Source organism: Bos mutus, chromosome 19 (assembly GCF_027580195.1).
Source record: "Bos mutus isolate GX-2022 chromosome 19, NWIPB_WYAK_1.1, whole genome shotgun sequence".
NCBI lineage: Eukaryota > Metazoa > Chordata > Mammalia > Artiodactyla > Bovidae > Bos > Bos mutus.
Window position 1 is genome coordinate 16,311,083 of NC_091635.1, and position 25,299 is coordinate 16,336,381.

At 41.8% G+C, this 25,299-nt stretch overlaps 1 protein-coding gene across 1 annotated transcript; it reads right to left on the minus strand.

The window, feature by feature from the left end:
* Positions 1–838: 838 nt before the first annotated feature.
* On the minus strand, positions 839–25,200 carry MYH1 (myosin heavy chain 1). Its single transcript, XM_005907200.3, has 40 exons — positions 25,089–25,200; positions 24,805–24,835; positions 22,749–22,992; positions 22,506–22,649; positions 22,242–22,398; positions 21,145–21,172; positions 20,262–20,376; positions 20,083–20,175; positions 19,894–19,957; positions 19,156–19,254; positions 18,959–19,062; positions 18,668–18,806; positions 18,358–18,476; positions 18,118–18,267; positions 16,847–17,017; positions 15,765–16,074; positions 15,605–15,672; positions 14,445–14,532; positions 14,246–14,363; positions 13,824–13,947; positions 13,599–13,735; positions 13,248–13,503; positions 11,164–11,406; positions 10,895–11,071; positions 10,671–10,816; positions 10,346–10,436; positions 9,869–10,258; positions 9,144–9,270; positions 7,260–7,378; positions 6,900–7,096; positions 6,005–6,188; positions 5,562–5,727; positions 5,350–5,474; positions 4,642–4,950; positions 4,352–4,555; positions 3,897–4,022; positions 3,637–3,807; positions 3,265–3,369; positions 3,050–3,145; positions 839–1,100 (listed from the first exon to the last, which is right to left on the minus strand). The coding sequence occupies exons 3-40, from the start codon at positions 22,950–22,952 to the stop codon at positions 948–950; spliced, it is 5,817 nt and encodes a 1,938-aa protein (XP_005907262.2). The 5' UTR covers positions 22,953–22,992; positions 24,805–24,835; positions 25,089–25,200; the 3' UTR covers positions 839–947.
* Between the last annotated feature and the right edge of the window lie 99 nt (positions 25,201–25,299).

The window sequence follows — 25,299 nt, forward strand, 5'->3', positions numbered from 1 at the left end:
CTGTTTAACCTGCTCCCTGCCTGTGAAAAATAAGGGGAAGGCCCATGCTGGCCTCAGCACATGTAAATCTGTAGCAGTAATACCAGTTAGAGTAATGATAGTAATTGCCGTATACTGTAGAGAGGCACAGTGTGGGAACGAAAGATCAAATAATGACAGCAGGGAACCGACTTTTTGGAAATATCAATTGACCTTCTGTTGCTAGTAGAAGTACTAGGAGAAAGGCTTATAAAAAGCACAGAAATTTCCAAAGAGACAGAACTACTGAAAATATATTCATTCTTAACAAGTGAGAAGACTCAGTAAAACAAACAACAGAACATCTGTAGTAGCAAAAAAACTAACAATTCCAGAAAATCTATAAAACATATTTCCCTCTCAAGGGGTCCTAGTCCCAACTTAGTGGATATAAAGTTTGCATTTTAAATACTTTGACGTGTCTATTCCAATTTTTTTCAACTTTTTTCTTTTATGTAGGTAATTGCTGTTTTATTTGTTCTCAGTCTTAGGATCAAGGATTTCCTACCATTTTATGAAGAAGGTCAGTAAATTCACTAAGAGAAATCCTTTTCTCCTGATAACTAGCTGATGCTCTGCCGGCTGCGATTTACACTCGGCTCTGCATACTCTTGTTTTGTATGTCTGAGATCTGCCTCTAGGCTTCACCTGCTCTTCCCACAGGGCCATGTGGTGTTTAGGGCTCTTCCTAACAGGGGCTGGCTTGGCTGCTCGTTCCATGTTTTATTTTTGGTGACTAAATACCATAAGTTATAAGTAATATGTTTGTTTCTTGTGGCACCAAAAGATAAATTGACACTGTAAAAAAGAGACTCACAAGTTCTTTGCAGATAAATTTTTTATCTGCAAAAATCATAAGTACAAAACAGAGTGACAAAGATTTTCACATTTTGTGCATTTCTTTGGTCACTTTTTAGCATTTGGATGAGTTATTCTTCACTGATGATTTTTGTGTGAACCTCCCGGCTCTTCACCCGCAGCTTGTTGACCTGGGACTCGGCAATGTCAGCCCGTTCCTCAGCCTCTTCCAGCTCGTGCTGGAGCTTGCGGAATTTGGAGAGGTTGACATTGGATTGTTCCTCCTGAGAATAAATGGAAATGCATTTAAGAGGGGGAAATTTCAAAATTTCTAGTTTCTTAGATCAGTGGGTCTTGAATTTCTTATTAATTAAAAACAGTTCACTCTAGTACACCTTTTTTTAGCTTAGAGAAATGCTCTTGCGTTAAAAAAAAAAAAAAAAATTCTCTCATGTTTCTGAAGTCATGGGTAGCAAGGAAGGACAGGTGACATTTGTCTCCAAGTTGTTCTAACTAAAAGTTCTCTTTTTATAACATCTAAACATCTTAGAACTACTGCTAAATATGCCAGCTTTCCAGACTCTTATTCTTTCCCCTTACCTCCCAGAATTCTGAGAATGGAACCAGATCTCTTAAAAATACATGTATACAATTTGTACTATACCAAGCTAGTACCCTTGACTATAAATTATTGTCATGCTAAGTCACTTCAGTCATGTCCAACTCTGCGACCCTATGGACTGTAGCCTGCCAGGCTCCTCTGTCCATGGGATTCTCCAGACAAGAATACTGGAGTGGGTTGCCATGCCCTTCTCCAAGAGATCTTCCTGACCCAGGGATCAAACCTTCATCTCCTGTGACTCCTGCATTGCAGGTGGATTCTTTACCACTGAGCCACCAGGGAAGCCCCATAAATTATTATTGTCACTTGAGTATAAATTATTGCCACTTAATGCAGTTTAAAAATTAAACAGGAAGTTGTTTGCCAAAACAGTTGATGTGTTCCCTGATTATATGAATATTTGAGCACATAGCAGTAAATTTGGGAAGGCCAGTTCTAGTTTAGTCTCTAGTAGTCATTCTTTTTTTAAAGGCTCATTAAGAACTGTCCAAAGTAAGGCTTTCCAATTTAGAACGTTTAGAAAACTTTGAGTCATTAAAAAATAGAACTTGAGAAAAACCCCAGATGGTCCTCTTATAAATGAAAGAGTAGGAGCCAGAGAAATGTTCTCTCTCAGACCTTAGATCAGGGGAGAAACAAAACCAGAGATGGTCAGAGGAACCAATTTGTGATATTTAGGTTTGTATCTATTTATACTTCTATACCTTGGAAATTCATATTTTTATTATTATTTCAGATAATTCACAGGCTGAAGAAATGAGATGAGGTGGAGTGCTGAGGATCTAGTGGTTGGAATATAACCAAGACCTTCTGAGACTTGATATTTAAAGGCTTACTTGACACCTTCACTGTGTATATATAATGATATCTCAAACAATGTTTCCAAAACAGAATTCCTGTTTCCTTCTTGGCCTACATATGTTCCTTCCTTAGTTTCTCATTTTAGTAAATTTATGTCATGTACCTAGTTACTCAAATCATAAATCTGATTAATTATCCTTGTTTTCCTTTCTCTGTCTTTCCAAGCAAAACCTATTAGTATATCTTCTAGTTTTGACCTCCAAAATATATCTTGAATCTCTCTACTTCTGTTTTCTCCACAAACGACTGGACCACATGAAAACCCTCCTAAAACGTCTTCTTGTACCTAGTAGTGTTGTCTCACTATCCATTCTTCAATAGTAGTCAGAATTCTTTTTTAAAAAATATAAATCAAGGCATGACCAAACCAGCTTAAACCCTGCTGTGGCTTCCCCAGTGTTCCACTGTACCTCGAATAAAAACCAGACTTCTTATCATTGCCTAGAAGACCCCATGACCCACCCCCTGCCCAGGGCAGGGGGGTCTCTATTGCTGTTCCCCTATTCTTTCCACCTCTCAGACCAGGCTCTTTCCCACTCAACAGATTTGCGTTGCTGTTCCTCCTTCCTAGAACACTCTCCACTATCTTGTCAAGTGGTTGGTTTCTGTTCATTCTTCACATATTCATTGAATCATCTTTCATTGATCCTTCCTTATTTTACCCTATTTCTTTCACCCCTTGAACTAAATTGGCTTGGATATATCTGAGAACAGGAGGCAGCCCCATCACCCGAGGGGGACTGAACTCACCGCTTCCTCAGCTTGTCTCTTGTAAGATTTCACCTTTGCTTGCAGTTTATCCACCAAATCCTGGAGCCTGAGAATGTTCTTGCGGTCCTCCTCAGTCTGAAATATTTCCAAGAGTGAGTTTCTTGAAAGCACAGATACCATCCCATTTTGTTGTTTATTTGGTTTTTTGATCCCTTGTAGCCGAGGGGAAAACAGAGACGGGATATTTTCCTTACCTGGTAAGTGAGCTCCTTCACTCTTCTCTCGTGTTTGCGTAGACCCTTGACAGCTTCAACATTGCGTTTCTGTTCACTCTCAACTTCTCCTTCCAGTTCACGTACCTGCAAGATGAGTATTTTAGAGATGTTTACTCTGGTCCATTCACTCAGTGGATTTCTCCTTCTTCAGATGAACCATAATGCTGCTTTTACTCTGCTTTATATGTAGTATACGATGCCCTAGTCTAGTCACCCCCTTTATAAGCTCTTACAAAGAATATCTCTTCTGAATCTTTGTATGCCCCACATCATCTAACAGTGGGAGATTCTAAAAAAAAAATCGCACATTAGATTAGAATGAGATGGGAATAGGCTGATCAGAAGACCCACCCTGGCCTCCAGCTTCTGGATCTGCTTCTTCCCGCCCTTCAGGGCCAGCTGCTCAGCCTCGTCCAGGCGGTGCTGCAGGTCCTTCACCGTCTGCTCCAGGTTCTTCTTCATCCGCTCCAGGTGGGCACTGGTGTCCTGCTCCTTCTTTAGCTCCTCAGCCATCATGGCTGCCTGATTAACAGTAAAACAAAACCAGTTGAGAAAGGTGAGACAGCCCATCAAGATTCTAGCTTGAGCACCCAGGGTGGCCCTCTGCTCACATCAGTGATGGCCTTCTTGGCTTTCTCTTCTGCGTTGCGAGCTTCCTGGATAATGTCCTCCATCTCTCCCTGGATTTGAGTGATGTCTGTCTCTAGCTTCTTCTTGGTGTTGATCAGGCTGGTGTTCTGGTTAAAATACCAAATTTAGAAATATTAATACATGAGAGCAAAATCAGGGTGTCCAATGTTCTAATGAACCCACAAGCTAATTAATTAAGATAACTAATTAGTATCCCTTCTTGTTCCATAAATTAACTGAGTTGACAATACATTTTTACAAGACAGTCAACTCTGAATGTCATAGTTCATATTAATAAAAATATTTGTTAATTCAAAAATAGTACGTATTTTAAACTTTAATCCCCCATATAACACTGTGAATAAATTTTTAAATAATATGAAGATTTGAGCAAGATTTTCATTTCCAGTATCTTTTGCTGTTCTGTTATGCCCACCTGGGTGTGCAGGAGCTGGACGCGCTCACTGGCATCCAGGAGCTCCTGCTCTGCGATCTTCCTGCTCCTCTCTGTCTGCTCCAGGGTGGCCCTCAGCTCCTCGATCTCAGCCTGCAGCAGGTTGGCTCTGCGCTCCACCATGGCCAGCTGCTCCTTCAAGTCCTCCTGGCCCCGCAGAGCATCATCCAGGTGGATCTGGGTATCCTGTGGAATGAACGATCATTGAGACACCTTGTTCTCAGGGCTGCAGTCACCCACCTGTACTGGGACCATCTCCTGAACCCATTTACCTTGAGGATGGCTTGAGTGCTCCTGTAGTTCTTCAGGGCCTCAGCAGCCATGCGGTTGGCATGGTTCAACTGGATCTCCATTTCATTGAGGTCTCCTTCCATCTTCTTCTTGAGCCTGATGGCATCATTCCTGCTCCTGATTTCAGCATCCAACGTGCTCTGCATGGACTCCACGACTCTAATGTGGTTCCTCTTCAGCTGGTCAATTTCCTCATCCTTTTCAGCAATTTTCCTGTCAATTTCAGACTTGACCTGGTTCAGCTCCAGCTGGATACGCAGGATCTTTCCCTCTTCGTGTTCAAGAGATGCCTTAACAACAGCAAGGGGGTGACGTTAGCAAGGAGTGGAAGTGTTTAGTATTCTGGAGATAGGAATTAGCTACTACCTTTGTGCTACCATAATGCATCTTTATTCCACTGTTATAGAAATTTCTGCAATGTGGAGTTGTTGGTTTTGTATAATTCTATCTTCCCAGCTAGCTCATGCCCTTGAGTTTAGGGCCCTGACCTCATCTTTATTTTCTCAGTGTCTAGCACATAGTTTCTGATGTCCAGTTATGTTTGTTGTATGCATGGTCAGTTTTCCATCCTCATATTTATTATTACAGAGTGAAAATTATTTTTCTTTTATCTTGATTCACCTGTTCTTGCATGTATTCGATCTCAGTTGCTTTCAAAATGGTTTTAGAGTCTACAGTAAAATGTGTACCTCTGCCTCCTCTAAAGCAGCCTGAATTTCAGACTTCTCTTGTTCCACTTGCTTCTTTACTTTCTCCAGTTCATGGATACGTTTCCCTCCTTCTGCGATCTGCTCCGTGAGGTCAGAGATCTCCTCTGTTGGTGAAAAACATTTAAAAATTCATTCAGTGAGGAAAACATTCTTTCAAATTCTTTGTTGGAGAAAAGGTAAAGTGTACTCACGTTGCAAGTTCTTATTTTCCCGCTTCAAGGTTTCCAGTTGGTCTAAGGACTCCTCATAGGCATTCTTGATCTTAAACAGCTCTGTGCTAAGGGAGCGAGACTCCTTCTGGGAGGCTTCAAGTTCAGCATGAGTCTCTTCATACTTCTGTTTCCATTCTGATAGGATCTGAGGGGCAAGGAATGGTCAGGAAATTGGTGGAGAAAGTTGGATGGGATGAAACCATTTTTTCTGGCAGCTTTCAAACAGAGTTGAGATGACTGGGGACTAAAAAATACTTATGAATGAGAAGAGTAGAAACCACAGGAGTGCCCCCTCCTCCCCACCTACTTATGGCAGGAGCTGCTGAGCACAGCCCGTGGATGGTTTGAATAGGCACACGGAAGGTGACCAGCTGTCCTCAGCCACATGTGAATGCTGAGGCAGAAATTGGTGCAGAAGTTACCTTGTCGAAGTTCCTTTGCTTTTTGTCCAGGGCTGCACAGGCAGCGTTGGTCCTCTCCACATCAATCATGAGGTCCTCAACCTCATTCTGGAGCCGCTGCTTGGTCTTCTCAAGGGAGGCGCATTTGGCGTTCACAGCTTCTACGTGTTCCTCAGCATCCTGCAGACGCTGGGCCAGCTTCTTCCTAAAATGTGAAATAAAGGCTCACACAGATACTCTTCTAAGGCATCCACTAAAACATTATCATTCCTGTCTGGCTGTACATTATTCACAGGAGAAATGACTAGATCTCTGCTTAAGTTTTCTCTTGAATAAGCAGGTCCCTTCCTTAAACTTTCTGTAGAATAAGATTCTCCCGGTTAAGTTCAGTCTTGAACTTTTGATTGCATTTAAATCTTTATATAAGAATGTTTTCTTTCTTATTGCAGAATTTAATGTCTACTTTTTAGTCTTTAATAATAGATTTCTTTTTCCTTCTACAAGTAGCTGTACTTTTACATCTCAAAAGGAGGACCTGTGGTTTAAAGCCAGATGTTTTTTCTCTTACATACCTATCACTTTGGATCAATTTTTTCATTAGTGGCTAAGAAGGAGGAGAAGCTCAGGACAGTATAATTGACTCTTACTCTATATAAGATGACATCAAAAGTTTCCTTTTTAAAAAATAATCTTTCAGCTTCCTGTTGCTCATGTCCTTCTTCCTTCTACCCTCTAACTTAATTTCTTTCCCCAGATAACCTAGAGTATTTGTTTTACTTGCTTAAGTTTATATCATGTATGATCTATTCCTAAGTTTTTGTTTGGGGAGCAACGGACATTTGTTCACATGGTACTTAATATCAGGTGCACTTTGGTTGTTATCTCTATTTCCATTTTAAGTAAGTCTAGAACATACTTGGCCTCCTCCAGCTCCTCCGTGCGCTGGATGGCATCCGTCTCGTACTTGGTCCTCCACTGGGCCACCTCGCTGTTGGCCTTGGACATCGCCCTCTGCAGCTCGGCCTTGCCCTCCTGCTCCTCCTCATACTGTTCCCGCAGCAGGTCACAGTCATGACGGGCTGACTGCAGGGCATGGGCCAGGGCACTCTTGGCCTGAGAACATAGCAATTGGTGACTTAATTTTATTATCTTTAAAGTGATGTTTAGTCCCTAAGCTCCTGTAGGCCACCAGAAGAAAATCTGTAGAAGTAAGCAGAAAACAACCTTAAAAGCAAGTATAATGACAGAAACAACAACAGTAATAAGTAGGGCTAACCTTTATCTCCTCTTCCAGCTGCCTTTTCAGTTCTTCAATCTGTTGTGTGAATGCTTGTTTGCCCCTTGAGAGCTGAGAAACGAGTGCATCCTTTTCATCTAGCTGGCGTGAGAATTCACCTATAAAGACCAAGAACCAGAAAACTCAACCTCACTTTGGAAATTAAAACTCCCAAGATACAAACTGGAGCAGGGGAAAGGGAGCTGGGGTTGAAACATGATGCAGAGTGTGGATTACAGCAAACCACGAATTTCTACGTCAACCCTGGTGAGCACATCCATGTGAAAATGAGAAGTAGGGAAGACTTTAAGGCAGATTACACTCTTCTGAACAACAGAAAAGATTTCAGGAGATATTTAAAATTGTTTGATCACAGTAGAAATAGATGAAGAAATATGTGAAAAGAAATATAAATCAGACTAACAAAAAGCATTCCAGTGTTTTTTGTCTATGGCAATGGTGTTGTACTAGTTTACCTTCCACTGAAACTTGACTGAAACAGAATTTATTCTGTGGAAAATAGGAGACTTGGAGCAGCACCCTTTGAACTGATGTTCAAAGAGAAATCCTGGAAGAATTTTTATATCGAGACAGTCAAGCGTCCTTCCACCCCAAGAATGAGTTGGTCTGTGGATAACAAATCAGTTCCTAAACTAAGTGTCATTTAAGTTTGTCTTCCATTCTTTAAGCACCATAATTTGAACATATACTATACAGTTGACCCTTGAACAACCAAGGGATTTCAACCCTTTCAGCAGTTAGAAATCCAGATATAACTTTACAGTCAGCCCTCTCTGTCCACACCCATGGACTCAACCAACTGTGGATAAACTAGTATTATAGTGCATTTTTATTGGAAATAATTCACGTATAAGTGGACCCACACTCTTCAAACCCATGTTGTTCAAGGGTCAAATGTATTATGTTAAAAAGAGGGAAAACCCTTTCAGCACCATTTTTGAACAGATAACCTGGAAGCCTTACCTGTTTAACATTTAATAAGAATCACAACTTCCAATTTTTTTTCATACCACTGGATTACTAGGAACAAACATGTAATGAGGAAAAGAAACTACAAGGGGCATTTTGATTCTTTGAGAAGACAATTTTTTCTTTTCATGAAATGTACTTACCACCTGTATAACAGTAATAACAAGCCTTACTTGAGTTTTGTTCTAGAAAGAACAATATTTGAATGAATATGAAAGAGTAAAAGTGGTTCTCCAACAATTTGATCCACCCATTGCTTTACTGGTTCAAATGACCCGTAAAGCAATTTCCACCTCTCACTTGGGGAGGCAGAACTTTGGTAGAAAGTTGGACAAGTTGGTACATACGGGGAGGAGTAAATGCAGAGACTCTCCAGTTTGGATAATCAGAACTCTTTGAATCTCACTTGCATGCTCCTGGTTAGATCGTGGTCCTGAATAGTTCCCTACTTAAATGTGGTGTTACCAGAAATTGTCAAGACTTCAGGGAAAAGACTGGAGTAAGCATTCTTGGACAGGTCATTTCTCTGCAACCGTAATCTAACATCATTAAAATGGGGATAACATTATACAGACTAATGAGGGTAAAAAAGTAATTAATGTGTGGAAGCATTTTGAAAAGTGAAAGTAAATACTGTTGTTGTTCAGTTATGTCTGACTCTTTGTGACCCTGTGGATTGCAGCATGCCAGGCCTCCCTGTCCCTCACAATCTCCCAAAGTTTGTCCAAGTTCATGTCCATTGCATTGATGAATACATGTCCAAGCCGGTGGTAGCTAAGGTGTTCATATTAGCAGCACCTCCCATGAGCTCAAGTAACTCAGTGCAGGGTTTATCAGCCAGTTGAGAATCCAAGGTAAACTGGTCATTCAAAGTCAGGACTGGTAGATGCCCACCTGATTCTGTCTGCAGACGCGCTCTCTGAGTCGTTAGGTCATTGATCAGCCGCTGCTGCTCATCCTCTTTTGTCTTAAGTTCACTCAGCTGATCCTCTAGAGTGCGGCACATCTTTTCGAGGTTTCCCTGCATTCAAAAAGTGGTAGATGGCATCATCTCAAGTATTTGGATCATGGAAATCTGCAGTAATCCCAGGATTCCATAGGAGCTGCTGTACTCATTTCCTTCGAGAATAAGCTATCTTTACAAACAAAACCAACAGAGGCCTTAGGCTGTGATGGAAAGAGTCAAAATATAACAGTCTAAACGTACTGCCATGAAATTGCCTTGTGACTCAAAACCTTTACTCAGTTGGCTCATCTGTGATATGAGAATAGTGATAGTCAACGATTCAGCTCAAGAAATTTTTTTGAGAAACAAATTATGTATTTGTGCTTAAGGGGAAAACAAAGAGCCTATTCAAGGTGAGGTGTTTTTAAAATTTCAAAATATACCATTGAATTGTATTTTTTATTGGAAAGAACTTGAGTTTTCAGGATGCACAGTCTTGGGGTACAGCTAGTCTCGTGTAAGAGGGAACACTCGCCCCATCACACTGGGGTTAGCCCTTCCTGCCACTAGCCTCCTGTCATAATCTCATCCTGACAGTTGCTAATGATTCCTGAAAGGCTTGCTCTCACCTGTCCCACAGAAATCTCTTTTAAGACTTAAATCATGATTGTACCTTGGCTTTGGAGACAGTCTCCATGTTGCTGGCCAGGTCGTCGATCTCCATCTTCATCTCGCTCTTCTCCTTCTCCAGCTTCTGCTTGACCCTCTGCAGGTTGTCAATCTGCTCCCCCAGCTCAGCCACACTGTCCGCGTGCTTCTTGCGAAGAGCGGCCGCCGTGGCCTCGTGCTGCAGGGTGGCCTCCTCCAGGTCCCTGCGCATCTTCTGGAACTCGGCCTCCCGCTTCTTGTTCATCTCAATCTGGGCGGAAGTGGCCCCGCCGGCTTCTTCCAGCCGCTCGCTGATCTCCTCCAGTTCCCGGGAGAGGTCTGAGCGCTGCTTCTCTGCTTTGGCGCGGGAGGCCCGCTCAGCCTCGATCTCCTCCTCCAGCTCCTCGATGCGGGCCTGGAGGTGGGGAGAAGCTCATTGTGAGCTCCTTTGAGTTGGTAATTTTGTCATTTTGCATGACACTGGTGGAAACCATGGACTTACCTGTAACTCCTTGATCTTCTTCTGCAGCTGCATCGCAAGGGCCTGTTCATCTTCAATCTTGCTTTGCAGATTGCTCATTTCAAACTCCTTCCTGTTAGGAGAGCAGCATGTTAGCTCACACCGTGTCTTCTTTTCTGTGTGTAACTGAACATTTTTGTATGGCTGGTGATGAGGAAGTGCTAAGTGGGTGTTTTACAAGTCAGAAATGTACCATTTTCTTTAAATCAAAAGTCAAAGATGTTATTTTTTTTTTCTGTGTGCTGTGAAGTAATATTTTTGAGATCCAGACAATGAGTGGGTTACAATTGTATTCTCTCATACTCACTTTTTGAGTTTCTCATCCAGTTGCTGCTTATCATTTTCTATATCCATTGTGGATTCTTGGGCCAGTTTTAGATCACCCTCCAGTTTCCTCTTGGCTCTCTCTAGGTCCATGCGAAGTTTCTTTTCTTGCTCCAAGGACCCCTCAAGCTGAATGTAAATAATGTTGAGTCAAAGAATTGCTTAGCTTACTTTCAAAGAAAATTTCCTTGACAGTCCTAGACTTACATCATCCACTTGCTGCTCTAGCTTAGTCTTAGCTTTGGTCAGAGTGTTGACTTTGTCCTCTTCTGCCTGTAGGTCATCCAGGGTCTGCTGGTGGGCCTCCTGGAGGGCCTTCTTTTCCTTGGTCAGCTTGGCAATGGTTTCATCCAGACCTGCCATCTCTTCTGTGAGGTTTTTCACCTAGAAAGGTTAAGAAAGAGATGATCTCTGTTGTAAAGCAGCCTAATTAGATGGCAGAGTCTCTATATGCTGTATAGAAGTATATTTCATACCTTATTCTCTGTGGCGTGTTTCTCCTTCTCAACCTTGGCCAGTGTCAGCTCAAGGTCATCTATATCTTTCTTTAGTTCTGAACATTCGTCCTCCAGTTTCCTCTTCTTGGCCGTCAGCTCAGCATTGATCTCTTCCTCATCCTCGGCTCTCTCAGTCACCTCCTTGATCTTAGCCTCCAGCTGGATTTTGGTTTTAATCAGCTGGTCACATCTTTCCTCTGCATCAGCCAAGGCATCAGCTTCCTGAGAAGGGATGGTAGACACTTTTAGGTCTTGTTCTGTGGACCTTTTCAGATTTTATTAAGAATTGAAACCAAATAAGTAAATTGTACTTTAAAGCTTTAGGTTAATTTTTATTAGTTTTCCATAATTTAGGAAATATTTATTGGGTATTTAAGGCACTGGAGATTTTTAAAAAGGAATTTAAGTTACAATTCCTGGTGAAACTATAATAAAATAAACGTATTAATGATGAGTTTCAGGATATTCTGTCCCAAAATATGGTACCTTGGCACAATGAATATCTTAAGCTAAAGGAGTTTGAGAAAAGAGCAGAAACAGGAAGACCACTCTGAACTATTCCTCTTGCCCCTTTTCCCTGAAACAAGCCACTAACCTTCTACGTGAAAGGTTCCCTCTCTGTATTTGGAGGAAAGAAGGCATTCTTATTACAAGAGATGGGGAATTTAGGGCTGAGAAGGCTGTATAAACAAATCTTGTTAAACTAACTCTTATCTTTCTGTTTCTTCATCACTTACTACCCCAGTCCAGGACCCCCTGTCTTGTCAGTTCTTCACGTATTTATCATTTCTTTGTCTCAAAGGTATTAAAGCTTCATGCTCTGGTCACTTCTTTGGGTCTTCATTCTCTTATGAAGGCTTACATATATACATAAAAATTAAATAAAGTTTGTATGTTTTTCTCCTATCAATCTTTGTGAATTTAATTTTCAGACCTAGCCAAGGAACCCTAAGAGGGTCAATGAAATTTTTTTACTCCCCTACATGATAACTCCCTGTGTTTGCAGTCAGATTCTTTACCATCTAAGCCACCAGGGAAGCCCCAACCTGATTCCCATAATTTCAGTTAGCTGACTTTATTTAGTATTGTTTTCCAGAAAGGTTTAGTAAATGAAAAAAAAAGAAATGGTTGGAGCATATTATACTGAGAGGAGTTAATTCCCATGTAGTTATCCCTTGATTTTTGAAGGTATGATAAATCCATCCTCAGTTTGAAAAATCTTGAACTCCATAAACCATAAGGGAAGTCACAACTTGTGACTTGGGAAGTGCCAACCCAAGTATTTATAATTCACTTTTATTTTTTCTAGTTATGTGTCTAAAATGTGTGCACTCCCTAGAAGCGATGTAGATTCCCTTCTGAATTCAGAGAACTAGAGAGTAACTTTTAATATTTCTGTTATTGATTTCATTGGTGGCAGCTGAAATTTTCTTGTCATTTGAGTCACAGAAATGGGATAGACAGTGATGTTCATCAAATATCTCTTCCCAAGCCTCTGGAGACTTCTTAGGACATCACAACAAGAGCATCAACTCATGCTTTGCCTCATTGACACTATTTATAGAAAGTGCTGCCATTATCTTGGCAATGATCTTATATTTTCAGGTACTGGAGGATTCCTAAAGAGCTAGTTGAGAGGGAAGTTGCCAGGAGGCCATAGATTTAAAAATTCACAATATTGGTTTCCAGTTGGTACATTTTCATCATAGAGTCTCCACCCTCTTTACTGTCTATATTGTTCTTTCTTCACTGTTTTTATTTGCATTTTTCAGTGGGGAGAATCTTAGGGAGCAAAGATCACTTTATTTCCTGCCCGTATTCTGCTAGGAAAAACACCAGGGGCAAAAGAAAATCACTTTTATTACTTTCTTCTCAACAGCACAGGATCCTCCGACAGAGCTGTTCATAATAGTGCATATGAAATTTTATGGAACACTTTGAGGATGGGAATTAGGAAAGACTGGTGTTCAGTCCCTCAATAAGGTGCCATCTAGACTCTCCCCTAGTAGCTGCTGAATTGGAATTTTAGCATCAGATAGTAGACAATGGCTTCTGATACTCACAGACTGAACCTGGAGCTGCAGGTCATTCTTCTCTTGTGTCAGAGTCACCATTTTCTCTTCAAGTTCTTTCCTTTTTGCTTCTGACTTAGCCAGCTCTTCTTTGGTCTTCTCAAACTCTTCCTTCATGTTGGCCATTTCCTTCTCTGTCTCTGCACTCTTGAGGAGGGGCTTGATCTTGAAATACAGCTTCATCCAAGGCCAGTGCTTGACGTTCATGAAAGCACGGACATTGTACTGGATGCAGAAGATGGACTCTCTGTGATAGGAGCAGAAATGTTCAAAGTCAGGTATAACAGGAAACGGAATTACAGGGCATAGGCTGATGGGGTTAGAAAGTTTCCCATAGAGTACCTCCTCTCCACCATCTTCTGGTACTCCACTCTTGCCAAGAACCCTCTGCACCTGGCCTGGGTTCGGGTAATCAGCTGGGCCAGCTTTTCATCTCGCATCTCCTCTAGGAGCCCCAGAAGACCAGCTTTGAAAAAGACCTGTGTATGGCCAGAGTTGCAGATCAGAAACTTTACACAGACTCCAAAGGGACAGACACAGTGCCAGGTGGGCCTTAGAGACCATTACCTTGGTGTGACCAAATTTATACTGGGTGTGATCAACGTCAATGGATGCAAGGAGCTTCTCAGAAGCCTTCTTGCTGTCAATGAATTGTCCTTCAGGGATCGCACTTGCATTTAATACCTTGTATCTGTTTGAGCCAAACAAATAAGTGATATAGCTATTGTCACCAACAAGAACTCTTTCTGCCTTACTACAGAAACAGTTGAAAGGTTGGGTAGTCTAACACATAACCAAGTAATCATATCTACCTCTTTATCTATTCTTTGTATATTCAAAGGGTGTCAAACTTTTGGTATATCAATATGGAATTTGTTAAATTTGTTGCTTTTTCCAGTTTTAATAGATGGTATAAAGGATAGGCTTATTTCATTGAAAAATTCAATAACAAGAACCTTGTAAAATAATTCACAGTGAGAAAGTCTGACCTCTGTTTGAAGTCTGCGTACAGGATTCTGCTGGGGAAGCCCTTCCTGCAGATGCGGATACCCTCCAGCACCCCATTACACCTCAGCTGGTGCAGGACCAGCTCGTGCTCCATGGCCCCTAAAAAAAAAAGATGTTTTCCATAGAATAATCTCCTGAGAAGTCATGCAGGAGCTTGTCTGGGTATCAGATGTGCCTTACCAGGAGTTTTAGTTTCATTGGGGATGATGCAGCGTACAAAGTGGGGGTGAGTGCTCCTCAGGTTGGTCATCAGCTTATTCAGGTTCTCCTGTGGACCCATATACATATCTGGTTAAAAATGCAGCATTTTTATACATTCATATTTATAGACATAATTGTCACCATCCATGAAATTTGTTTAATTCCAGTGAATAGTATCTAGATTGAATTTGCCAAGGGTTGTCTCTGAAAATAGCTCTATTTTCCCTATCTTTGTGCATTATAAACTTGCTGTTGAAGTGGTTGTTCATTCCTGTTGAATTTCCTAGTTTATTGTGTAAATTTATGGCATATTAACATATGGAAATACTCAACCCATTATGTTTTACGAGATACGGAGTCTGATTTACAAATTCAGAGTCTTCCTCCAACTCACCCCTTTCTTTCTTTTCCCAACTTTTCAATTGTATCTGCTTCTCTAGCACAAGTTTATTCTTTATAATTACATAGCTGTGCCCTCCTGCTGGTTTCATAGAAAGGGCTCTTATAATGCCTGCTTCTGGGAATTGGCAGAAAATGGACAGCCATATTACCAAGTGTGAGAGATCATTCACCCTATGGAAATTCTGAGTTTTCAGAATAACTGGAACTTCAGTTATTATAGATAGAATTCTTAAAAGGTAAGTAAATTTTCCTTAAGCGGTATTTCTTAGCACACCTTCTCTGATTTCTTATTTTCTTCTTTTAGAACAGCCTCCAAGTCCTGCCACTATTTTTTCTACCCTCACTTTTCAAAATCCACTCATTTTAGTTCTGTGCCAAGATGCACCTAAGCCTCTACCTCAGTTAGACGCCCCCAGAAACTCAAGAAAATCTCCTGATTTGCTTTTCCAAGAAGAAGCTTTTATGTGTCGAATGACTATATTTCCCAGCCCCAATATTGAGTGTTACCATCTTATACGGAGTCCGACCTTCGGGCACCTGTATTTTCTACCTGCTGACTGTCTCCTCCAAGTTGCCCCAAACCTTCCTGAGAGACTCAGCAGCACTACCTCTGCTGCCCTGGTTCCTTGAGTTACATTCAGTTCTAGAATGCTTGCAAGACTGCTTCCCCTTCCCCACACAGTAAATTCAGATTTAATTTCCTGAATCTAATGAGAGAGAGAAAATGAGGTCCATACCCTGAAAAGAGCAGACACGGTCTGGAAAGAAGAACCCTTCTTCTTGCCACCTTTCTTTGGACCGCCCTCTGAGGGGAAGAGAAACCACAGGCACTCGTAGTACAGGCTTGCTTTATCTCATTTTATACCTTAGGTAGACATGAATTCTGTTGGTAATTACCTGCTTCACCAGATGCTGGGCCAGAGAACAGTAAAGCCAGAGTCTTCACTGAAGACTTCTGGTACAGCCCGACCACCGTCTCGTTCAGGGGGTCCTTGTTCTTGTCCAGCCAGCCAGTAATGTTGTAGTCCACAGTGCCCGCATAGTGAATGAGGGAGAAGTGGGCCTCAGCCTTGCCCTTGGCAGGTTTGGGTTTCTGGAAGTTGTTGGACTTTCCAAGATGCTGTTCATAAAGCTTGTTCTTGAAGGACATGTCTGTGGCCTTGGGGAACATGCACTCCTCTTCCAGGATGGAGAAGATGCCCATAGGCTGAGAGAATGAAAAGCAACATGCCACTTGAATTGTCTGCCTGCAGAAGTAATGGGTAGCATTCTGATCCTACTTGAGTAAATACATCATATCATTCTTTACAGTTAGTGAAAACTGATTTCTTTGGTTAGAAGTCGTTAAATGGCAAGGATTAATTGGGTGTCTATCAATACCCAGGTGTGTGCTGGGCTCTGGGATATGATGGAGGGTAAGATGAACAAGGAAGGACCTCTGGTGGAGTTTGTGTCTTTGCCCCAAAGCCTTGGAGCAGTGTTTCTCCAAGTGTGATGGGTTGTGTCAGAAACACCTGGTAAAAATGCAGATCCCAAGGCTCTACCCCACCCTTCCCCCAAAATGTTTCTAGGAGCGAGCTTAGGGGAATGTACAGGTTTACTCAGTACCTGTGGGGTCTTTGGCACAACTGAGAGCCCCTGCTTTCAAGTACTAGGAACTCCACCTTCAAATGCCAGCAGGAATGGCTCCAAAACTGACAAAGAAATAAGTGAATCATGCTCTCCTCAGAGCTCTTTAATAAGGAAAGATGGTTTAAGAATCAGACTTGTCATCAGACTATGAGGAAGGGTAGAGTTCTGGACTCTAGGAAAGACTCAGTCTCCTTTCATCAGATCATCTACCTCAGAGTTGGCCAAAGGACCTTCCCTGATCTTAGTTACCAATAGAAACCTTTTACCAGAGTGTGCAGTGAGATTTGTGATTTTCCTCTAAATACGGGTCAGCAGTGTGACCTGTGGTCTGAGAAAGGAAGGCGAACCTTCTCGATGAGCTCGATGCAGGCGGCCAGGTCCATCCCGAAGTCGATGAACTCCCACTCGATGCCTTCCTTCTTGTACTCCTCCTGCTCCAGCACGAACATGTGGTGGTTGAAAAACTGTTGCAGTTTCTCATTGGTGAAGTTGATGCACAGCTGCTCCAGGCTGTTGAACTAAATAAGTAGAAAATACAAGTGAACATTCTTCTTGTGATAACAGCTTCTCTTTGAAAGGACTCTTCTGACATAGTTAGCCTAACTGCTCCCTGCATGAAAATACAACCTGACTCAGAGTGATGTCCCCATACACAGAAGCCAAAGAGGTTCTAAGACACGGGTGAACCTTGCAAATACTAGGCTGAGTGAAGGAAGCCAGGTTCAAAGCTCTAAGTAGTGTATGATGTCATTTACATGAAATGTCCAGATTAAGCATATCCTTACAGACAGGAAACAGATTTCTAGGGGGTGAAGTAAGAGGGAAATGGGAAAGAGGTTGCAGGTTTGCACTGTCCTTAGCACTTTTATTTGAAAGCTTGTGGATTACTCTTCATATTATTGCTTGGTACTAGATTATTCCTTTCTTCCCATGTTGGGTTGAGGATTTCTGGAAATGCTTTTGTTCCTAAACCCAGAAAATCTCATTCAGTGTCCATGAATGCACTCATAGAGAAAGGTGTGGAAATCAGACCTCTCGATCAGACACACCTGAGACACTGCTGTTGGGGAGAAGACTTGGGTAAACTGTATGGGAGGTATTCTGTCTCAGGCAAATGAATTTGAGCTTCTTTACCATGCCATTTCCATCCCCTCTACTGGCCATGGAGGGCAGGTGAGAATCTCTGGATTCTGCTTTGAATTTGTCATTAACTTCCCCATGGCCATCTTTTCTGCCACTGTCACCCTCATCACGTTCTTTATCATTTACTAAATGCTAAACTATGTGCTGGGGGACAGTGCTTAGGTCTTTAAATCCAGAAATCTTACAATGGCAAAAGATTTACAGAAATAAGCATGTTATGTGGAGCTTTCTATACAGGTCCTAGGTGAATTTACCCTGTTTGGGGTCAATACCATTTTCATTATCTAAGTTCACAGAGGTGCAGTTTGAGCCCAGATCTGTCTCATCCCAAAGCTGATGTCCGTTCATGGACTTTTGATCTCCCTTCATGTGTCAGTTCAGTTTGTAGTGTAGTTATTTTCATGGATCTTTTTAAACATTTACTGTGGCAGCAAGATTTGTAAGTTTTCCTCCTGCTAAGTTTCTGCTTACTCACATCAAAGATCTCAAAGCCAGCAATGTCCAAGACCCCGATGAAGTACTGCCTGGGCTGCTTGGTGTCCAGCTGCTGGTTGATGCGGGCGACCATCCACAGGAACATCTTATCATAGACGGCTTTGGCAAGAGCACCCACTGCGTTATATACCTTCATGGACAAAGTAATGATCATTGCCATTAATAAAGGCATGATGTGAAGGCCTGGGAAGGATGTGATTCACAGAGGTTGTGCACTTACCTGCTCTACAGTCTGGCCTTTGGTGACAAACTCATTGCCAACCTTGACCCTGGGGTAGCAGAGGGCTTTGAGCAGGTCAGCAGAGTTCAGACCCTGGAGGTAGGCAGCCTTGTCAGCAACTGCAGAGACACAATTCAGACATCCAGCATGGCCTACTGTGGCCCCACAACACCTAGGGGCAGAGTAAGGAGGGAATCACTGCTATGTGGGGTTTGATTTGTGTGTCCATCAGATGCTCAGGTGTAAAGGAGACATGAGCGTGGAGTTGCCTATTTTCTCTCATTCAACCCACTTGGGGGTTCATTGGTACCTTCAGTGCCATCTGGTTCTGCTTGCTCCTCACGCTGCTTTTGCTTGAATTTTAGGTTCCCATAATGCATTACTGCCCCTGTGAGCTTGTAGATGGACACTCTTTCATCAGAAGTGAAGCCCAGGATTTCAATGGCACTCTGCCAGGAGAGATGAGAGGACAGAATTAGGACGTAAGACACTAACTTATTTAGGAGACTTTATACTGTGTCCTGAACCACACCTACAGCAGGGTTGTCACTGTCATTCCCATATACACCAATTCGTTTTAAAAACTGCATGTGAAACTTACATCTGTGGCCATCAACTCTTCTTGGTCATCAATGCTAGGGACTGTGATCTCCCCTTGACTCACGTAGGCGTAGTCATATGGGTTGGTGGTGATTAGGAGCATTTCTGGGTACATAGAATTTAGGGTGTATGTTTTGCATTAGAAGGGACTAATAAAGACGTTAGCTTTTAACTTAATACGTTTAAGCTCTTGCATACCAATTAGCTCCGGCTTCTTGTTAGACATGATCTGATAAAAAATATGGTAGCTTCTTTCTGCCTTCAGCTGGAAAGTGACTCTAGACTTCTCCAGAAGATCTGCAATGGCAACGGGATTAGAGGGAAAACTGATAAAGTTCTGGGAGTGACTTTGGTTCTTGGGGTCATGAACTAAAAATTTCATTGGCCCCTTGTGATTTCAGCTGAATGGTCCCATGAGGTACCACGTAATTTTGTCTCTATCACTGTGGTTACTCTTACCACCTCTTGAAGGAAACTCATGTTCTCTGGCTCAAGACATATTCACCTCTCATGCAGAGGATCCTTGACATTTTGGGTATAATTGATTCTTGATAACCTGTTCCTCCTCAGCATCTCTGCTCACTTTATAACAGGGGTTATTACTAAGAGCAAATTTATCAAGCTCACACTTAGGAAGAAATCTCATACACTAAACCCAAATAATGCACCCCTAATCTTAGTCTTTTCTTATAAAAATTTGAAGTGTCTTGTGAGGCTGGAATTCTTCTGACAAGCCCAGCAACTCCTGGCAGTTTCTGCAGCCCCTGACTGAAGTGGGTGAAGCACACCATTGGATCTAGTTAGACTGGCATTTCCCAGGGGTGTGTTTGGCAGTGAGTGGTATTGCACAGGCTCCAGGCCCAGTATGAGCTGTAAGATGTTCCTCCAATCCATCACTGTCACTCCGGATTCTGTTTAGGAGGTCCTGTTACTCACATGTTTCAATATCAGCAGAAGCCAGTTTCCCTGTGGTACCAAAGTGGATCCTGATGAATTTACCCTTGAAAGTGAAAAAGATGATGGTATATATAAAACTGGAAGCACACAGTAAAAGAGATTGAAATAATAACACAGACAGCCCTCTCTGGCATCTAAAAGAACACCCTTCTGTGACCAGAGACTTACAAAGCGAGAGGAGTTGTCATTCCTCACGGTCTTGGCGTTGCCAAAAGCCTCCAGCAGGGGGTTGGCACTGATGATCTGATCCTCCAGAGTCCCCTGCCAAGGCAAGAGCGGTGCTCACATGTGGGGCTTGGGAGTTTCTCACCTGATAGCCCACATGCTGCCCTGGCAACCAGACCCACCTGCATTTTGCCTGAAGTTGGTTCCTCCTTCTTCTTCTCCCCAGTGACTGCAATTGTTGCAAAGTACTGGATGACACGTTTCGTGTTCACAGTCTTTCCTGCCCCAGATTCTCCGCTGTCAAACAGTTGTCAAATAAATGTGAGAATTTAAGCTCTATGACAAGTGAAACTGCTTCCTTTATTACCCTTGACTAGCCAATGTGCCTGTCTTTATATGTCTTTGTCAGAGCCCCCTAGGTTTTTCTCTTCAGCCCGTGTTTAGCTCGTATTATTTCTGTTGCTTTGCATTGATGAAAAGCTGAGACATTCAATCATTAATCATGCAGCACTTGTTTCTTGAGTGCTTAAAATGTGTCAAGCTCTCTTCTATGTGCTGAGGCCAGGGCTTGAGGAGTCCGAGAAGCAACTAACTCAATCATTATGTAGTAAATGAAACGATTAGTAAAAACTCTCTGAAGCAATGCATGCGTTCTTTTGCTTCCTTAAACTAAAGATACTCCCAAGTTAGGTCTTTGAAGGACTAGACATTCCTCCAGTAAGCCTTGAAAATGAACCACTGGTAATATTCACAAAGTGTCCAGCCTTTAGAAGGTATATACGCTTGCTGTCCAGTACTGGGTTCTGGCCACGTGTGGACATAGTGTTTTACATCTAATCCCTGGAAAGCTCTGGGACTTTTAAGGTTGGTCTAGCAAATGATGTAATTTGGGACATTGCTATTTTACATTCAGATGCAATCCAAACCCTATAATAAACAATAACGGTATTTAGTTCCTGGCTGATTTGCCATTGCTTTAATACGGGGGCATGAACTAATTTATTCCTTTGATTAGTCATTTTCCCAGTGAAAATAAAACTGGAGTGTCAGAATAATAATACATACGTGATCAAGATAGACTGATTCTCCCGATCTAGAAGAAAAACAGTGGACAATCAGATTATCTACCAGCTACTTACACAGAACTTCCCACCGGGAAACATTGAGGGCATTGAGTGTAAGTGTCATATTCAGGAGAATTTTTCAGTATATTATTATAAAGGTACATGCAATGTTGTTATATCTCTCAAGTTGGGGAAGAGAAACATTAAAATGTTGTCACATTTTAAACTCCTTGAACTCCACAGAAAGTGTGTCCTTCTGGTTTGAAGGAAAGAGCAGTTCTTTCCAGAGGCACAGCTGTTCATTGTTATCTCTAGGCTCCAATGGCCTGCTCTTCATGGACAAATGCATATAACTGAGAAATGCAGTACACTCAGGATGTGGACTGTATTTCATAGTTCCAAATAGTGTTAATTAGGCCAAGATTGAGATTTGGTTTCTATGGATCAATCTCACACAGACACACACACACACACACACACACATACACACATCTATCTGTCTCAAGATCCCAGACTGCAACCCTAACTCTGATCAGGCTTCCCAGAGTAGGCCATTGGGTCAAAGACAGATCAGAGAGGATGCCTTAATCAGAATAAAGTCTTTTGGAGAGGGGCCAGAAACAGCTTCCATTTGAATGCTGTAGTCCCCCAATACATTTCATTCAGAGAGAGGCTGCCATCTCTGAAATGGGTTCTGATAACTTTAAAGACATACAACACTTCTTAACCATCTAATTCAAAATCAACAAGAAACTTGGGTACTAAAATGATTGAACATATATTTTTCATTTCTGTTCAGGCAATACTATTCAGCTCTAACTTAACCTTTTTTGTGACTTGAATATATAAAATGAATCATATATTTCTCAGCAAGGAGACTGTGGTCTGATAAAGTTGTGGAGGTGGAATCAGGAGAACGGAGGTTTTTTCCCCACTTGACAGTGTGTGTATGCCTATTCTTTCCTCACTTTTCGTGTGCAACTAGGGGGCTTGGGTTTGGATTTGGTTATTTCGAAGGATCTTTTTATGTTTTAGCTTCCCCGTTTGGTGATTATAGATGGTGAAAATTTTTGTATGATAAACGGTCAAGGCTCGTACCAGTCAGCATGAACTGATAGGCGTTGTCAGAGATGGAGAAGATGTGGGGCGGGGCCTCCTGGCGCTTTTTGCCTCGGTAGGCCGTCACCACCTCTGCATTGTACACTGGCAGCCACTTGTAGGGGTTGACGGTGACACAGAAGAGGCCTGAGTAAGTCTGCACCATAAAGGAAAAAAGGAATATAATTGTTTCATGAGGACATTAATACTGGTTTTCAAAATGTTAACCGCCTGCATGAACAGAGTCCATGAGAACAAACTCACGTAGATCATCCAGGCTGCATAACGCTCTTTGAGGTTGTACAGCACAGCGGGCTCGTGCAGGTGGGTCATCATGGCCATGTCCTCGATCTTGTCAAACTTGGGAGGGTTCATGGGGAAGACTTGGTCTTCTTTCACAGTTACTGTCTGTCAGGTCAAACAAGAGGAGCCAGGTTAGTAAAGAAGTGTCAGCTCTCCTAATGGGCAGTGGGGCCCCATCGCATCCCCTCCAGATGCTCTACTCACCGCCCCAGCTTCGGTCTTGGCCGTCACCTTCCCCCCTTCCCTGCTCTGCACAGTCGCTTTCACGAAGGACTCCTTAGGGTCCGCCACGAAGACTGAGGTCTTGGCATCGAAAGGCTTATTCTGGGCCTCGATGCGCTCCTTTTCAGACTTTCGGAGGTAAGGAGCGGCCTCCCCAAAAACAGCCATTTCCTGGTCTGAACTCATGGCTGCAGTTTATTGATGGCAGCCCAATCAAAGACCCTGCCTGGCAGAGGAAGAAAACATATTACAGAAATTCAGAAACTGGATCATTAGATTCATGTTTTTTTGTTTGTTTTTTTTTTTTAAAACAAACAAACAGAAACAAACCCAACCTTATTCCTTGACAGGTTGAGCACTAGCATCTTGCTGGGTATGACTACCTCCCTGGCTTGGCTGGAGGTGAAATGGCAGTCTCTGTGTTCTGTACCATGGCTGACAGATACTTATTTGGCAAGAGACTGTTGGTTCTGGCTCATCTTCTACACGATATTATAACTCCTTTCTCTGTTTCTTTTGCATAAAAGAAAGCCGCTTATCATCAGCTTATACAGACACAATGCTAAGACGACAGCAGGATTTCTCGAGCTCTTTCACCTGTACTTCTTGTCTTCCAATCAGATTACAGGGACCCTGCAGACTGGGAGTATGTTCCTTTTATAGCATCCTTCACACCTCTTAGAACACATGCTGGGTGTGAGTAAGGACCAGAGTTGGCTTTATATATTAAAAGAGCAATACAACTATGTTGCTAAAGTTATATGAACTATTCAGTGCCTGGTGAAAACCTTTTCATTATAGATTTGGAATTTACAAGGACCACATAATAATAAAGGAAAGCATAAATGTGAGGAGCTTTGTTTTGCATTGTTCAGTTAAAAAATCCTGTTTTTACATCCACTACTCTTGTTCCTGTGTCATAATTTTGAGAAACTCAGCTTCTTCACCTGTCTTTAGTATTTCTCAAAGACGTTAGTTATTACTTAAGTTTTCTTGCTTTATTACTAGTATTCTCATAAAAATTTCAGGAAACTTTTTCTTTTCAAATCTGTCTCTTGTCACTTTAACATTCATTAATCCTGTCAATAAGAATCATATATAACCTATTTTATAATTTTTTTAAATTTTATTTTATTTTTAAACTTTACAATATTGTATTAGTTTTGCCAAATATCGAAATGAATCCGCCACAGGTATACTATTTTATAATTTTAAAAAGATATTTTATTGAGAAAAACTCAAAGCACTTGAGTCATCTTCTCAATATTTTTCTATTCAAACCACAGTGGTTTGGATAGCACAATTAAAGTCCATTGTCTAGACTTTCCTGGCAGTGCAGTGGTTGGGAGTTCACCTTCCAGGGCAGGGGATGCAGGTTTGATCCTTGGTCGGGGAACTAACATACCAAATGCCTCGGGCCCAAAAACCCAAAGCATGAAACCGAAGCAATATTGTAACAAATTCAGTAAGACTTTAAAAATGGTCCACAGCAAAACATATTTTTTTAAAAATCCTTTGTCCTACTAAAAATGCTCACAATCATTTTTCGTATCATATAATTTTTTAAATGTTCATTTTACAGAGTGTGAAACAGCATGCAGATTTCAACCACTTTTCCAAGTCAAAGATTCACTTCATTTTATTAATCCAGTAATGCTGCATCTCAAGGGTTTTTATATTATATACAGTGGTAAGAGCTGCAGGATAGGACATTTACATTTTCTCTGTAAATGAGCAATAACGGTGTGAAATGCTGCGTTGCATATTGTAATTGAATTATTTAAAAGATAATCTGCAATGCTGGAAATAGAAAAAACAATGTATCTAAAAACTCCTGAAGCATTGTATTTATTGCAAAAGATACTGATTAATGAGAACCAGTTTCTAAAGTCTCCCTCTGAGTTTTTCAGGGAAGCATGAACAGCCATGAAATTGAAATGCTTTTATTTTGTAGCCCTTACCCTCAACCACTCTCCAAACCACTGCAGAAGGTTTCCTACTCCTTGCAAGGAATGAGAAAAACAAGCCAGTGCCTTACCTTGGAGATGCAACCTTGAAGTGGGTCAGAACTGTAAGAAAAAGAGCAAATGTCCTCTGATTAAATGTGAACAGTTCCCAATAGTAGCAAGAATGATTCTGAATTGAGAAGCAGGAAATGACTGGGAACACCAAAACATCTAATTAAAATTGCTGCGGAGTAAGTTGGTGCTTCACTGGAAGGGCTCCCAGGGGCAGCAGGAGCCAGGATGTGTGGCATGCATGCGGGCAGCCAGGCATCCCTGCTGGCCCTTCAGACAGAGCTCTGTCCTCACACACACTTACCTTGAAGCTTTATGAGGAAAGACAAGTCATACTCATCCCCAGGGTACTTTTATAGGGTCAAATATGGAAAACACGTCGCCTCCTCCTCTTTCTTAAATCATATTTGGCAAAACCTGTTTTTGGCAATGAAGGTCTCCAAGCATAATTCCCTTCATATTAAAGATGTTTGGATATAATTAGAAATATTTCCTCTCACATTGGGTTAAGTGTA